This window comes from Volvox carteri (assembly GCF_000143455.1).
Source record: "Volvox carteri f. nagariensis unplaced genomic scaffold VOLCAscaffold_32, whole genome shotgun sequence".
Lineage (NCBI taxonomy): Eukaryota > Viridiplantae > Chlorophyta > Chlorophyceae > Chlamydomonadales > Volvocaceae > Volvox > Volvox carteri.
This window is the reverse complement of record NW_003307575.1, coordinates 76,912-93,949: the sequence shown is the minus strand read 5'-3', so window position 1 is coordinate 93,949 and position 17,038 is coordinate 76,912. Positions and strand designations below refer to the sequence as shown.

Genomic DNA, 17,038 nt, shown 5'->3' with positions numbered 1-17,038 from the left:
AGTACATCGACAGCCGGAACAAGCCGGCAAACCAACCCTTCAAAGCATGCTAAGGCGTCGAACCAGCTGCCAAGTGGCAAGGTGGGCCCAGGCAATTATAAATGGCATTCTTGATGTTGGGCTGACTCCTGGATTATCCTTCGGAACGCAGTCGTGCTCTTGCTGCAAGCAAATAAGCCAGCTTGAAGGGCGACTATCTAAGATTGAGGCCGACACACAGGTATTGCCAACTCTTTGCCAGACGCCTAACTTGGCCGTCACACACACGCATAGGCCCACTGGCAACACCGACTCGTGACCTAATTGCAGGCCTCCATAAAGACCCTTGCAGCTGACCTCGCAAGACTCCAGAAAGAACGGGAAACGGCATGGAAGCATGTGGGAGAACTGCAGGTAATGCTGCATCCATATCGGATAGGAGGTTCAGTATGAGCTTGGTCGGTGCTTGGGTGTTGGGTACGGGACTGGCGGCAGGACGATAACTAGACATGAGGTGAAGGAATTGCTTTAAGGAGCTTTTCCGACTTGACAAAGGCAGGATTTGCGAAAATTGAGTGCTCATTTGTCCAGGTTGTCCTGCCAAATCATGCAATAGCATGAACACGTGAATTTAGTGCTGAGTCAACCTTCTTCCCGCGTCCTCACTTTAGGAGCAGAATCGGCTGATGCGGCAGCGGCAGCGTGACCTGGAGGAGCAGAACAACCTGCTGAATCGCCTTCTGCAAGAGAGGAACGAGCGTACGAAGTTTACGGCCGTGACCCCTCCGTTGAATCGGGAAGCGGCGCGGACCCGTCCGCCGCTGGTCTCGCTGTCTCTCAACAACCTTTCTGCAATTATGGCTATGCCCAAAGTGCCGCACATGGGGACGGACATCTGGTAAAGCTTGCCGCGGAGGGAACACAATACTGGGTGGAAATAGATAGCCATTCTCCCTAGACACACACCGGTGTTCAGGTGGAACGATTTGTTGCCTCTAATGTACAGCTGCATAGGTTTATTAAATGAACTATTGCCTAGTAATTGAGTTGTTCTCGCCTGAAAGGCACGTGCTTGGTGATGTGCAATGGCGCTTTAGAGAGCTTCGCTGCCGCATGGGCATGCGATCCGGGACTCCGTTCCTTCGATTTACTCAGTTGCAGCTATCCTTGCCTTATTACATCGTCGTAGGTAGCTCAATAGGTTAGAATTCATTCCCTTGTTAGACTGCAGCGGTGGACCACAGAGTCTAGTGCGTTTGCCAAGGCCTGTTGTTCAGGTCAGGGCCTGTACGCTGGGACATGACGGAAAAAGATTTACGAGGCGACGGCGTTGCAAGCCAGTTTTGTTATTCCAGTTCACATAGGAACAGGATGACGTGGCGATGATCAGGTAGCCTTCTAGTTTATTAGGCAAGGGAAGTTCTCCCAGCTTAGACGTCCGCGGCGGACACTGTGTTACGGCTTGGCTCCTGCCGCGATTGGCAGGATAGTAGTAATCCCCAATACCATAAGCCTCGGATGTTGGTGATGGAGGCTTGGGGACTTGTTGTGCATTAAGGTGCAAGGTGCTAGTCAATAGATATATGTACACAGACAGGTACATAAAACGTGCTGCTTCGGATGGTGCTCAGGTGCATGTCTGGCAGATGAGACGAGTGTCCCATACGAACTGTAAGAGCGGAATTATGGAAATCGTTGTCTGTCTTGGGCATGCTACTAGCAGAACTTACACAATGTTACATCGGGTTATGACAACACCGTAGTATCGACCATATTCATCCTTTGAGCATAGACGTGTCAGCACGCCATGGACCCCATTACTGAACTCCACATACAGTTCGCATAAACGGCGGGGTTTCATGCCCACATAACAACTATAGACGTCCGCAGTCCAGACGACATGTAGACGCTAGATGCCTCCTCTGGCGCGGATTCCTGCCACACTCAGTAGCTCCGCGCCGACTGCAAAGCCTTGGCCCGGAGCTCTGCCAGCTCCGGATCGGACGGTTCGCCATCGCTGTCTGCGCCTGCCACGCCGGTGTCATCTGCAGATCCACGACGCCTGTCGTCATCATCTTCGGCCGCTTCGCGTCGCTCACGCTTGCTCTTCTTGTCTTTCTTGTGCTTGCTCTTCTTGTCCTTTTTGTGCTCCTTCTTCTCCTTCTTGGAGCGGCTGCGGTCCTTGTCATTGTCACGACCGCCACGGCCAACTGCCGGCTGATCCCCAGCCTGGGTTTCCATGGGCTCCCTGCACAGGCGCAGCATGCCAACAACGACACCCGTACAGACGTCAGCTCGCTGCCCGTCAAAAAACTGTGACCTTCCACCGTGGGCAGAACTCTCCCAGCAAGTGTGAAGTAGGTTGTCCTGAGGGGCCTGCCGACAAGCGGACAGGGAACCAAAGCTCCATACGCTTCTGGCACTACAGGCTGCAGGTTTAATTTCACCAACCCCACATATACACCTGCCCCACATCATTGCCATGTACACTTACACGTCCCGAAGTGGCGAAGGGGCGTCCTCCTTCATGCGCCGCTCCGGCGACCTCCAGTTGGGGAACACCATTGGGATAAAATTGTGAGCATATATGTGGAACGGAGGACGCGTTGGAGCATAGCTCCCATCTAACGCGTCATTTATACAGTTCGTGGAAAAAACCCTTGTTGCACCTATCTTAGCGGGACGACGGACCAAAGCAAGGAGAAGGCGCCGAGTCAGGCAGTCCAGGGAGAGGACATTTTCCGTTACCCAGGACCCCGTTCAGCCTGTGTGCGGGATGCTTGTCCGAAGATACCGGTCAGAAGAAACGCTGTCATGGCACCGCCAGGCTCAGTGGCAAGGCTACTTACTGCACATCGAAACATGTTCCACGCCATTCCCTGAAACAAGCATCCACCTCTACGGGCCTCCGCTGGCCTATAAGACATCATGTGCGGCTGGCACTGAGGACTGTAGCGCGATTGGTTTATCAATCAAACACCATGCCCTTAAAACGCACCTCACAGGGCTGCGCTCCACCACTGGCGCGTGCTGCTGCGGCGGCTCCTCCGAAACCGAACGGCTGCGGCTCCGCTTTGCCAGTGCCCGCATGCGTCCGCCGATCCGCTCCCGACTACGTTGCACGCAAGCCAACGTAATACGGACATGTTACGTGTCACGATTGGCAAACAACCACAAATGAATGGCATGAGGACGCGTGTGCAGCATACCTCAAGCAGCTAAAACGTCAGACAGGAACAGCATACCAAACGCACCGAAGCCATCGCTAGCCACGCAAATTGCAAAAGCAAGGCTCGCTGCACCGCATCGTGCCCTTTTTCCTGTCCATTCCCTAAACGTACCTGCGCTCGCGCCGCCCTGGGGACCGCGACCTGGACCGCGACCGCGATCGTGACCGCGATCGTGACCGAGATTTCGACCGGCGGCGGCGGTCAGGAGAGGGCGAAACGGATCGCGATGGCGACCGCGGCGGCGACCGGGAGCGGGATCGCGACGGTGAACGAGACGATGAACGCGACCGGGACCGCGACCGGTTCCGGGTCCGATCCCGGTCTCGTTCTTGTGAGCGCCGCCGCGGGGCTTCAGGTGCGCGGCGGCGTTCCGGGGACCGCCAACGGCTGCGACAGTGAGGACGATAATAAAGTGGCGTGTGGGTTCAGCAACACAGGGGCATGGGACCACTACTGGAAACGGTAAAGAGTGGCAACGGCAATGGCAAGAGGAGCGCACTTGAGGGCGATCATGGGGGTATCTTCGGGGCACCAGCATCCATTTTGATGGGTCAAGATCCTCCGCGCCTGCTCACACTCAGCGCGACCGCATATCCTGAGAGAGTAACAGTGGCTCGCAATCACATCGTAACGGCCGGCTCCCTTCGTCCCGCGTCCGTTATCGTCTGTGATTCGTTGTTTTTCCCTTGCGGGCGTCCGGAAAGCGGTCCGACCCATGAGAGCTTCCATGATCTTGACGTTGATCGTCGCATGCGGCTCTCTTGCCGCACAGTTCGCGCTGCTCCGCACAGTACCCGACCAAGACTACAGATGCCGAAGACTGCAACCGACCGTGCGCATATGTCTGTACACCTCTGTGGAACACCCCTTTGCATGTGGGCCACATCTTGAGAAGGCGAAGACATCCCCTCAAACACACTTTGCCGCCCCCAGAGCCCTCATACTCGAGCTTCAAAAGGCCACTCAATTATACCTCGTACATCGCACGGGCCCTTTTACAGCATCCCTCCACCACTCCCGTCCGCAACCAAGCCAACCCAAGCTGGCAGCACCGCACTGCCACAGCTCGAGTTACAAAACTACACCTCCAGATCGGAACAGGCTTCAAGAAGACCAGGGGCGCACACACCTGGGCCGCTGCTGCTCACGCTCCCGGTCTTCCCGCTCGCGCTCCCGGCCGCTCCGTCCAGAGTCCCACCGGCTCGGCCGGGCCGCGCGGTGCCGATCACGGTCCCTTGGGTCGGGTTCTGGTTCCCTCGGCTCCCAGCCTCTCCGCTCCCGCCGCGGAGCCGCCGCCGGCGGATGACCATCGGGGTCCCGAGGCTCCCATCGATGCCGTTCCCGCTCCCGCTCCCGCGGCGGCCCCGACGGCTCCGGGTCACGTGGCTCCCACCCGCGCCGCTCCCGGCGGTCGCCGCGCTGCTGTTGCTGCTGCTGCTGCGATGGTAACGGTGGCGGCGGCGGCAGAGCCTGAGCGTCGCCACCGCCGCCGCCGCTGGCGTCGGCGGCTTCCCCCTTGACCCCAGCATCGCGGCCGCCACCGCCGCCGTCGCCGGGCTCGGCGAACTGACGTTCGGCTAGTCTCTGCTGGATGGCCAGCAGCTGAGCCGCCCGCTCCGCCTCCTGCGCCATCCGCCGCCGCTCCAACTCCGCCTGCGCGCCAGCGCGGACCCCAAACCGCACGTCGGCCTCACGCACGTCGCAGCCAGTGCTAGGGTGGAAGATGTCGAGTAGGAGCCCAGGGAGGCGTCAAGGCTCGTACTGCGGGCAGTGCCGTGCTGTGATGACGTCAGGCCGTTTTAACTCTCGCATTGCGTTACTGCCCAGTACCACGCCTAGATGTGACCCTGTCGTAACCGCATGCCTACCTAGGTACCTCGCTTTGCTTTCGTTCTTCAATCAAAGCATACAAGAGCTGGACCGCACTCCCCTGCCACCTGGCATCCCAATATCTGCATCACCCGTCATTTGGCCGTCGGTCCGTCGGAACAATAAAAGCGTGTAAATGGCATATTGTGTGAGAGCACGGAATTAGGCAGGGATTTGGAAGCATCCCCGAGAGTGCAGCTTGACGGGCTTCAGGAGCTGAAGAGGAGAAAAGAGAGATGTCGGGGTTGTGTGTCCCGACCCACATCAGCCCTTCAGCCGGGTCGACAGAGGTCACCTACAGGCGGCGGCTTCCAGCCTCCAGAGCAGAACGTCCCCCCCCTCCACACCCACACTCTCACACCCACACCTGGATTGCTTCCTGTTGCTGCCGCTGCTGCCGCTGTCGCTCGGCCTCCGCGTCCAGCATCTCCTGGGGGATGCGCGACGCCGTCTGGTTCGCGCTGTGCAGCAGCACCCACAGCTCCTACGTGGCGTGACGTGGCATACATATATATATATATACATATATATACATATATATATAATACAGTCACCGAAGTCCAAGGAAAAAAGGTCACTGCGAGGGACACTACTGATTTTCCCAACGACGGACACTACGGGGTTCTTTTGACACGGGCGCGGCACGCGATCCACAACTTGGATGCTGGGTCCAGGTCGGGGGCACGCACGCCGGGTCTAGTCGCATTCAGTTATGACCAGTGCTCAACGCGCAACTCAAATTAGAACAAGGGCTATATCTATCTATCTATCTATCTATCTATCTACAGCCCTGATGGCAAGATGATCATCTAAAGGAGGGCTTTAGCTAACGCTAAAACGACATTCAAGACGGATCCTTTCGGACCTTTGCACTGCCGGACTGTCCTTTCCTCTTCAGTTGGATAGAATGCGAAACAAATGCGAAACACGGAGCACGGGAATGCTAACTCGAGGAAGGCCGGGGGCTGTGCTGTGGCGGCGGCCTTGTTCCTGCAAGACGTTGTGGCGTTGCCACCACCACCACCACCACCACGTCCAAACGCACACATGCATGTGACGTTTGGACCGCTAACAGCGTTTCGTTGTTTGAGAGCTGCTATGCTAGGATCTCCTCCGCGCCACCCCCCTCCTTGGCGCCCTTAGCGCTGGCGACTGTGAAGCTCTCCCCTGGTTAACCCAAGCAGCTGCTTGAGGTACCGCGTACCTTGCAAAACAAGGACGTGTTCTTCTCCAGGAAGGGCAGCAAATTGACATACAGCATCTTCCCGTTCATCTGCAAAGGTCGCCAAGTAATCCAAGGAAGGGCAATTAAAAGGCCTTGACCTTGACATGTAATCAGTGAGTTCAACAACAAACGCCTCGACAAGGGCGCGGTGCGTTGCTTTGCTTTGCCGTCTGACTGGCGGCATATGTGACGTGCCCAAAGCCGACTGAAGAACACACCGCGGTATTGTCAGAGGTAGTGCCGAAAGACGGGCTTGTCAAGGGCTTGCTGCAGGTTCTACAAGCAAAATGGCTGGAAGCTGAAAGCCAGGGGAGGCGCACTAAAGGGCTGAGGAAGTGGTGGGATGCTGGACCGTCGAAACGCGAGGTGGATTTTGTTTTCCAGCCGGCTGCGGCAGTCACACCGCAGCCCGCCTCACACGCACCTCAGGGTCCTCTAGGAAGTTGTAAACCATCCCGATGAGGACCTCCTCCTCCAGACCCCCGAGCAGCTGCGTCACGCGCTTGGCAATCCATTCCTTCATGACCTGTGATGAGACGGTCAGCATACATCCACCAATTCAGTCGCCGCTGCTTGGCATTGCCCTGGGTTTGCCCACAGGGGCTCGTGTCGAGGTGCCTCTGGGCCCCGCAGCCGACGTACCACCGGCCTTACCGGCCTTAGAGCAGGCGTAATTTTCAGTGCATGCGCCCCAATACCTCACCCCCACACCCATGCATTGCGCCATGTGGAAAGCAACGTGCTGAAGCCCTGCGCCACCACGTACCGGCCAGTTAACCTTTTTAAGGTCAACCTTAAGTTCAAGTTCCTTTGGAACCTTGCCAGCCTTTATAAGGTCCTTCAAAGCCTTCTTTTGCTTACTACAGTTAAACACGTAAGGCAGTGTTGGCGAGGGATCTCAGGCAAGACTTCCAATGAAGCGGGATAATCATCCACGTACTCTGAGAAGCGCGCATCTTGAGTGGCTGGGACGCCTCTCAAACCGCCCAGTCCCGACATGCCTCCGTCGCTGAGGCTAAACGCCACAGACTAGCCCTGGACTATGGCGGCACAGCTTAAGCACATAAATTGTATAAAATCTGTCTTTTGCTATAACACAAAGTGGTCCTTGATGGTATTAAGCCGTGCACCGAAATGTCTGCGTCTCTGCGAGACTGCGACACACAGCAGTACGGAAGCATTCCCTTAACAGAAAAGCGGGCATGCAGCTATCTGGGTTTTCAGCCCATATATGAAAGAGTCTTTGGTCCTTCCTTTGCCAGCTCTTAAGGCGATTGCCTACTCATTTCTAGTGCTGAACAATTGGCTGCGACTCAGGTTTGCCCGCTTAGGAGTCGCGCACAATTATATTAATGAAAAAGTTGCATCCGCAAGATGATGGCGTCAACTCAGAGGGATTGAGTACTGGTCAGGTGGTTGGTTCAACCGTAAGTGGGCAGCTCAATATTACAACTCTTTGCCCACGGCCAAGATCGCTGACTTCTCCGCAAGGATCCGCGACTACCGCTTAGGTGAACAGCATGTTATGCGTGCTATGTGATCCATAAGTGTATAATTGCACGAGCTCTCAGTTGACCACTCGGGTTCATCTCATCGCCGAAGTGCAGGGAGCATCAGTTCTAGGGAATCGAGTTTTCTTTCTAACGCATATTTCGATCGCGCATGCCAACCCCTGCGTTGCGGTGTACTTGTATTTGCCCTATTTGACTGCTGCAATTGACAACACTCCAAGCTGCAACTTTCCTTCGCTGGGGTCCCCTTAGCTGGAATTCATTCATATGGGCCAATGCATTTTTAGAGTCAAGCTGACGTGCGTATGTTCTAGGGATCTTGCATCACCGCTCGCACGAAGGCGCACTATATAAATGGGCCGTCCATTCTACCGACGGCCCATTTATATGGGCCGTCGGTGTGCAGTGCCATGCTGTACCACGGCCACCTCATACACCTCACAACGTCCCGCTACATACATACAGCGATACCGGTCTAAGACAAGGTGAACTGCAACGATTGTCAATATATTAAGGTTGTAATAAGGACGTGTTCACATGTGGGCGAATCAGGGTTGATTCATGCGAATTGGACTCTGAATTGGACCTGATTGGACCCGAATCGGAATTGGGGTCCGGGGGGGCCTCTTCGGGTATGATTCGACGTAATTCACAGTTTTCTTTCTCAAAACAAAGTTGTTTAACAAACCGTTTCTCATAATTACCATTACAATACTATAGGAACATTTTCCAATTGTTAATTCACGCAAAGCGCACCGAGCATTTTTCACGAACTCCTGCAGCTATGTATGTACAAGCCTGGTGATAATTTTCGCCATAGAAACGATACTTATACTGTTCTGTTCCTAGATAATGCTGGCTTGCCATGGGTGATGGGGCGTAGCCGCGGAGCTTCAGCTGGGCGCGGTGGCACCTCGCGCGGTGGCCGCAACGTATGTGAACACAATTCAGAAAGCCGCCCCGAATCGGACTCCCAATCAGACTCTCAATTGGACTACATGTGAACACACCCTAATGGCGTGGGTATCACACGCGTTGGTGAAGCTTGTGTGGTGAAAGGCGGGAGAGGTGCATGCGTGCAGGTTCACAAATTACGGTGAACGCTGCTCCGTTTGCAAACCAAAGGTCCATGTCCCATGCCAACCCCTGCGTTGCGGTGTACTTGTATTTGCCCTATTTGACTGCTGCAATTGACAACACTCCAAGCTGCAACTTTCCTTCGCTGGGGTCCCCTTAGCTGGAATTCATTCATATGGGCCAATGCATTTTTAGAGTCAAGCTGACGTGCGTATGTTCTAGGGATCTTGCATCACCGCTCGCACGAAGGCGCACTATATAAATGGGCCGTCCATTCTACCGACGGCCCATTTATATGGGCCGTCGGTGTGCAGTGCCATGCTGTACCACGGCCACCTCATACACCTCACAACGTCCCGCTACATACATACAGCGATACCGGTCTAAGACAAGGTGAACTGCAACGATTGTCAATATATTAAGGTTGTAATAAGGACGTGTTCACATGTGGGCGAATCAGGGTTGATTCATGCGAATTGGACTCTGAATTGGACCTGATTGGACCCGAATCGGAATTGGGGTCCGGGGGGGCCTCTTCGGGTATGATTCGACGTAATTCACAGTTTTCTTTCTCAAAACAAAGTTGTTTAACAAACCGTTTCTCATAATTACCATTACAATACTATAGGAACATTTTTGGGCGGGGCCCCAGCGCGAAGCGCCCAGGGGGGCCCCGACCTGTAGGATTGCCCATGTCCGTGTGTGTGTGTGTGTGTGTGTGTGTGTGTGTGTGTGTGTGTGTGTGTGTGTGTGTAACGGACCAAACATAATATCTCGCCCGCCTGAAACTCGTTATAGGTACTATACAGCATTCTCTATTGCAAGGTATCTCGCATGTAGCCAACAAAAATCGTATGAGCACAAACAAGTTTGGCTGCCTCAATTGACCGAGGCCAAAGTCACATCAACGCCTCTCGCGCTAAATTTCATCTCAAAAGGTACCGCGTATCTCATATTTGAATTCTTAGATGACGGCGTATGATAACTCGAACTCCCAGGCCTTGAGTGTGTAACGGACCAAACTGAATATTTCACCCGGCTGAAACGCGTTATCGGTACTATACAGCATTCTCTATTGCAAGGTATCTCGCATGTAGCTAACAAAGACCGTATGAGCACAAACAAGTTTAGCTGCCTCCATTCACCGACCTCAAAAGCCACATCGACGCCTCTCGCGCTAAATTTCATCCCAAAAGCTGCCGCGTATCTCACAATGGAATTCTGAGATGACGGCGTATGATAACTTGAACACCCAGCTTGTGTTACCATTTGCCGGCATGGGCAATCCGACTTGCCACCAGCAGGCCAACATAATTTGCTTTCATTTCTCTATGAAATACACAAGCTCCTTGTTTGTACATTTACTTTGGCCAATGCACGGGGCCTCCGGAGACTTGCGGTGTGCCCCGATGAAGCTGTGGGGCGGATTGCTGAGGCCGCTGGCTGTGGGGCGGATTGCTGAGGCCGCTGGCGCATCGGGGATAAACATCACAGACAGCACCGAAATTCACCCAGCTTTCGTTACCATTTGCCCGCATGGGCATTCCGACTTGCGGTCTGCCGCACTGTCCATGCGGCATGCACCCGGGATGGATGCGATTCGCGTGGAGCCCGCAGGCGGTGCTGACGATTCCGCCGGTGCAAGCTTAGCTCCCACACCATCAGCACTGCTGCAACAAAGCACATCTCCCACAGCGGTGACACTACCCATCAATTGTCACACGTGCCGCGCTAGCTACCGGCCTGTACGGATGCAGGGGGGGCCCGCCCTTTTTCCGGCTTCGAGGAAGCCGACACCCGACTTGTCCAATTGTTAATTCACGCAAAGCGCACCGAGCATTTTTCACGAACTCCTGCAGCTATGTATGTACAAGCCTGGTGATAATTTTCGCCATAGAAACGATACTTATACTGTTCTGTTCCTAGATAATGCTGGCTTGCCATGGGTGATGGGGCGTAGCCGCGGAGCTTCAGCTGGGCGCGGTGGCACCTCGCGCGGTGGCCGCAACGTATGTGAACACAATTCAGAAAGCCGCCCCGAATCGGACTCCCAATCAGACTCTCAATTGGACTACATGTGAACACACCCTAATGGCGTGGGTATCACACGCGTTGGTGAAGCTTGTGTGGTGAAAGGCGGGAGAGGTGCATGCGTGCAGGTTCACAAATTACGGTGAACGCTGCTCCGTTTGCATGCTTGCTGTGTAAGCACTGCAACCAGTCAGCGGTTTATCGTTAAGGCAAGCCAAACGATAAAGTTCGGGCCAGGCGGCGTGGGGCCGCCTAGCGTGAAGGGGCCCGTGCGATAGGGTCCCCGCCCCCTGAAATTTCCCCTTGGCCCCTCTCGGCACTCGGCATGAGCGATCAGGACACGAGCCGCAGAACACAGAAACAGGACAACCAATGTTTGTAAAAATATATACTTTTTACACTTTTTTACACTGCTGGAAAGGGTGTGATGCATGCAGAGGCAGCGAGCTGACCGGTGCGTACGGTGCAATAGCAGGCGCCACTGGCAGCAGTCGTGATGTGACGGTATCCGTCCACTGCCACGCCAACTGAATGCCCTTTCATTGGCCTAACCCAATACGTAAAGGCATTTTGTCCATCCTCCTCTACCACTACTTTCCTCGGGCGTATCTCTTTCAAACAGGAAGCTTTCCCAGGACCCAAATACGCATATCTTGGCAACGCAGCACTTTTAAAACTGGGTGGTTCTCCGGCACCCCAGCAGCATCAGCTTTCCCCACCTAGAGCAGGGTGAGCCATGGGTTGGGGAGTTAATCTATCGACTCTGACCTGGAATCTGATCTGCGAAGTTGGGGCTCTGCTACGCATGAGCTCCATACTTTGGTCTTCTGTATTTAATATTCTCTCTACTATTAAGAGCGTTGAAGTAATGCTATTTTGTTCCCCATATTACAACAGCTGTCCCTCCTTCACGGAAAGGTCAATCATTCCCCACACCACACACACAGCAGCAGTTTAACGTCATATCGATTTGATGCAGTGTATGTGTGCTCATTAGCAACATGCAGAGGAACACGTACAAAATGCCGCCTGTCTTGTCCTGTCTCTCTTGTGGAACAATCCAGCTACCAGCACGATACTGTTGACCAGCATGCGCGTGGATGGATAAGCCGCTGTTAAAAGAAGCGCGATTTAAATAATTCAACAATATTGCATGTGTAAATGGGTCCTGCAAGATAGCTGACAGCAGGGGTTTCGCGATGTACGGAGTTCGACATTACGACATAGCCCCATCGCTTTCCAGGTGTTGTGGCTTTTGTGTATCGTGGCAGGATCGTGTCGTGGCTTTACCGTCGGTCATCTATCCTGTTTAAACCTGCTACCTTCCTTTGGCGCCGCCGCATAGACAGCTGCGACGCGCCACCAACGGACCAAGAGCGTCAGTATAATCCGTTAGAAGTATCGAATTTTAAATACTTCCATTTACAGCTTGCCCATTCTCCCATAGCTTAGGGCGCAGTATGGAGAGCTTGATGAAGCCTGTTCAACCGCGCGCACCCTTTGCGCGCCCAAGCATCCAACGTACGCCGGTGCCCATCCAATCCTGGTGAGATAAGACGAAACAAGACCTCATACGCTTATTACAGCACCTCGCGAACAGTGCGCCCGCCGACTTGAACATTTGAACAATCAGCATCCTTCCGCAGGCGAGCGCTGCGCCCGCCACGCCCTATCGCTACCCAGGCAGCTGCAGGCGGCGGCGACTTGGGTGGCAAAGATGGCGGCAGCAGCAGCAGCGGAGGTTCAGGCGGCGGGGGTTCTGGGGGAAATGGCAAGGGTGATGATGACAACAGCAGCAACAACAACCCTGGCGGCCAGCCGCAGAAAGGCGGCCTGTTCCGGGGTTGGGAGGAGCGCGTCGCTTACGACCCAGAGTTCCCCATCAAGGTGCTCATGGAACAGGTCATCGGAGTCAGCGCCTGTGTCATTGGCGACATGAGCGCCCGACCGAATTGGGGTGCGTGACACCCGGGGCCCCCTAGGGCACCGGGTCCCTTAGTCGGAGAGCCGGAGGGCTGGCAGATGGACAGACGGGATGCGGGTTGATGCGCGACACGGCTGAAATGGGCTGGCACTGCTTGTCAGGATTTTGCGTTGTCTGCAGGCTGGTGACCCTGTGAATATGGATGATGAATAAAGGCGTGGATGGGTGTATGCGGGCTGAATGGCTAGGGCGGCGGCGTATTTGTTTCTTCTCAGGTTGTAGCCTGCAGCTGGAAGAAGGGAGTCACCTTAAGGAATTTGAGCTTGCTTCCCAGCCGCTGGATGGGTGTCGTCAAGGTCACTCAAAAATGGTCGGGTTCACTGTTTGGGCCATGTCTATCCCCAATGCCTTTAAACCCCAGTAAAACCTATTCGTTCTTATCTGGATGATCGAATCTTTAATTCATTGACACGCAATCCTGTTGTCCTCTCTCGCTCTCACAGGTCTTAACGAGCTGGACTTCATCTTCAGCACCTTAGTGGTGGGTTGTGGGCGACCTGGGGGACCTGGGGGGGGAGCTTTGTGTGTAGGCGGAAGGGAGAGAGGGAGGGAGGGGGAGAGGGAGGGAGAGAGGGAGGGAGGGGGAGAGGGAGGGAGAGAGGGAGGGAGGGGGAGAGGGAGGGGGAGAGGGAGGGAGGGGGAGAGGGAGGGGGAGAGGGAGGGAGGGGGAGAGGGAGGGGGGGAGGGAGGGAGGGGGAGTGGCGGCTGCTGACGCGAGGCCCTGATAACATCCTACTGGACCTGGAATCGGACTGCGTCTGTCTCGGAGTGCCAGGCGGCCTGTGTTGGGTGACGGACCAATATGTGTTGAGAGCTGGTAGGTAGGGGGCATTTGGGTAGGGTTTCTTCCCTACAGGATCGGGTCGGGAACGGCGTTATAAAGGGAGGCAGGAGGAGGGATAGGCGGGTGGGCTCTCCCGCTCTGGGCCCCGACATGGCGCCACGAGAGAGGCAGGGGGAAAACACATGCGTGCGGCTGCCGTTGTTTCTTCGATTCGATCCTCCCTAACACCTCCTCCCTGAGCCGCTCTGCGCGCTTTAGTTGACGTCTTCAGTTGGCTCTTTGTACGGTTTCCTGCACGTAGGATTCCCCCTCCGCTTTGCCCTCACCCCATCCCCTGTACCTGTCTATATGTCTGTCTATCTGTCTGTCTGTCGGCCAGGTGGGCTCCATTATGAATTTCAGCATCATGTTCCTGCTGGCACCCACAGCGGGGGCAGCTGCATCAGCCGCGTCAGCACCTCTGCTGGTACGACTGGTGGGGGACTACTATCTCAGGGCGTGGGGTGCACCAGGTGAGCCTTGTGTCTCTCTGGGGTCCTGGTCAATGGGGGGGTCATTGGGGGGTTTTCATTGGGATTTTTTAGGGTTGAGGGGGGGGGTTGCGGCAGTACTGGGGTGGGGTGGGGGTGGGGGGCCACTCTGCTGCTGGCGGAAGGGCCGCCATTCACATACACACTCACACACAGAGACATGCGAAAATGCACTTTACTATGGACATGTTAAATGACGCCCATTCACATGCACGCACGCACGCGCGCAGGCGGCAACTGCTTTGAGCCCGGCGCCTTCACGGTTGCCCAACGACTAACGAACCTGGTTTATAAGGGTACCGTTTTCGCGGTCATCGGCTTTTTCGCCGGAGTGGCGGGTACCAGCTTGTCCAATGGACTTCTGGCGCTCCGAAAGAAGGTGAGGGCTGGTGTATGTATGTACGTATGTATGTATGGAAGGAGGAAGGGGGAATTTTTGTGTATGTATGTTGTTACAGGGTGGTTAACTTCGCCAGCGGCCCCCTTTCCCGGGGCAGTCCCTGCTCTCCCCTGCTAGAGGGGCACCCTAATCCGTCACCCCATCCGACTTCAGAATGTATTCGTTGGGTTCGGCAACTCACCACCAGCATCCAACCAAATCTAGCGGATCAACGGCGCATCAACTTAGTTCCTGGTCAGCTCGCAAGTTGATATTATCACGTTCTACATCGTCCATATGATGGGGGGCCACCTCCCATTTCAACACCCCTCAAACACCCGAGGAGCCGGCAGGCGGATTCGAGAGGGGTGTTTGAGGAGTGATGAAATGGGAGGCGGTCCCCCATCATGTGTATGTATGCAAGTGTAGGGGGACGGGGGGAGAAGAGGGAAGGAAACCGGCTGGCATCCCCGTCGCACATTGCATAATCCCGTTTTAAACCCCGCCCCCTCCTCCCCTGCTCCTCTCACCTTGGAGCATCCGCACTCTTATCTCTGGTAACTGCCTCCATCTTCAGTGGTTCGCCTTTCCCCCCTTCCTCCCCCCCAACACACATACACACACACGCACGTACGTACGAAAACGTGTGTACTCAACAAACACATAAACAGATGGATCCGGATTTTAAGCTTCAGAACGAGCCGCCCAATGTTGTGTACAACGCCTTCACGTGGGCCGTACATATGGGTGTCTCGTCCAACTTGCGGTACCAGATCCTGGGGGGGCTGGATCCAGTGCTGGTGAAGGTCATGCCCGTGACGCTCTTCCGCATATATCAGGTAGGGCGGGGGGGGCCCAGGGGGTGTTGCAATAGGAGGGGGCTCGCGATACCGCTGGGGTGCATGGGCTTGGGGGGGAGCTGTCACAAATGCTGCTGCTGCTGATGATGATGATGATGTTAAGGTCGAGGTCGATGTCAATGTGTATGGGAAGTATTGAGGTAATAGGCCCGATACTTTTCCGATACACACTTTAAAACACCTGATGATGCACACAGTTGAAATTCTTCCTTCTGCTGGTGCTGTACAAATTTTCCCATGTTTTTCCTGATCTGTTGTTTTTCTATACTCTCGCTCTCTCGCTCTCCCTCCCTCTCTCTCCCCTCTCTGCCCTCCCCCCCTGAAGGCGATCATCCGGGGATCCAACAACGTGGTGGGCGGCATGTCCTTCGCGACATTGGCGCGTGTGCTTGGCGCCCAGAAGGCGGCGGCGGCGTGATGTCACATAATGCAGAGGGGTAGCCAACAGGAAGACGTGAAGATCGCATCATTTTTGGTTAGCTCTGTCGTCGCAGTCAGGCTGGGATGGAGGGAGGCAGGGTGGGGGGAAGGACTTGCGAGGCTGGGTGGTGTCTGTTTTGTTGCGTTGGCTTGTGAGCAAAACGTCCGTGAGAGCTTCAGGAAAGGCGGAGAGGGGTAACCTTTAGAAGCTGTTTGCAATTTTACGTTGTACAGATGTATTGGTGGATGTGAATTGGTGGACGTAGGGGGAAGGGAGTGGAGAGCGGAAAGGAGAATCACACACGGATATACATACGGATATACACAGAGATAGAGGTAGAGGGGACCTTTATAATGGTTAATTCTGCCGGGTTTTGCTCGGAGGGGTTTCGTGCCCCTTCGCACATAATTATGAGGAGAAGATCATGCGTCCACTTTTCACGGTTTTGTTATCTCACAAGATAACACCAATTTTATGAAGCTTTGAGCTAAAGAGGAGATAAGAGGAGGTTCGAGAAAAAAATAATGAACGCCTCATCTTAAAAGGACGATGGTCTGAATCTTTTTCTACACCAGAATAGCACGACTGCCATCATCTTAAAATTTTAAATCTCTCGGTTTGTTCTGTCTGACCGGCTAGGCCTAATCTCGCTTATGTGTGTACGTATGTGATGATATGTTAATAGTCGGTTTTTATATATTATATTCCCGAAGGTGGAGAGTGCGTTTGTGTATGTATGTGTGCACGTGGCGACAATGTTTGTCTCCAGATGATATCGTCGATGTCGAACTGTTGTCGTATGGTATAAGGTGGTTTAAAAGAATGTCCGGGTTTGGTGGCATTGCCCGGACACACACGTATATACATACATAAATACATATCCGTTACGCAAAAGTGTACGGCGGCGATGGCATCATCTGGGCTGTCCACATGGGAATGTGCTGCGTGTGTGTGATGTTGTGTGTGGACGACGTACACACGTGTTTTAAGCCGCGAAAAGAATATGCAAATAACAAACAACAGAAAGGCGGTTTGCAGGCTATTGTTTTATGTCGTCTGCTATGGTGTATACGACAAGTAACAGCTGTTTTTGAAATAGAGGAATGGTCACCCATACGATATCTTACCTAATGAGCCGATTTCTCTTTCTCTTCCGGG

The 17,038-nt window shown here is 54.4% G+C and overlaps 2 protein-coding genes across 2 annotated transcripts; one reads left to right on the top strand and one right to left on the bottom strand.

The window, feature by feature from the left end:
* Nucleotides 1-1,923: 1,923 nt before the first annotated feature.
* VOLCADRAFT_121090 (uncharacterized protein) lies at nucleotides 1,924-7,302 on the bottom strand (the record flags this gene model as incomplete). Its single annotated transcript, XM_002952731.1, has 10 exons — nucleotides 1,924-2,227; nucleotides 2,474-2,524; nucleotides 2,978-3,091; nucleotides 3,321-3,596; nucleotides 4,339-4,862; nucleotides 5,446-5,562; nucleotides 6,283-6,351; nucleotides 6,728-6,829; nucleotides 7,070-7,163; nucleotides 7,244-7,302. The coding sequence occupies 10 exons, from the start codon at nucleotides 7,300-7,302 to the stop codon at nucleotides 1,924-1,926; spliced, it is 1,710 nt and encodes a 569-aa protein (XP_002952777.1).
* A 4,899-nt stretch (nucleotides 7,303-12,201) lies between these two features.
* VOLCADRAFT_81971 (uncharacterized protein) lies at nucleotides 12,202-15,877 on the top strand (the record flags this gene model as incomplete). The annotated part of the gene is made up of 7 exons (XM_002952796.1): nucleotides 12,202-12,468; nucleotides 12,569-12,879; nucleotides 13,350-13,387; nucleotides 14,070-14,202; nucleotides 14,451-14,599; nucleotides 15,271-15,438; nucleotides 15,785-15,877. The coding sequence occupies exons 1-7, from the start codon at nucleotides 12,383-12,385 to the stop codon at nucleotides 15,875-15,877; spliced, it is 978 nt and encodes a 325-aa protein (XP_002952842.1). The 5' UTR covers nucleotides 12,202-12,382.
* Nucleotides 15,878-17,038: the final 1,161 nt, after the last annotated feature.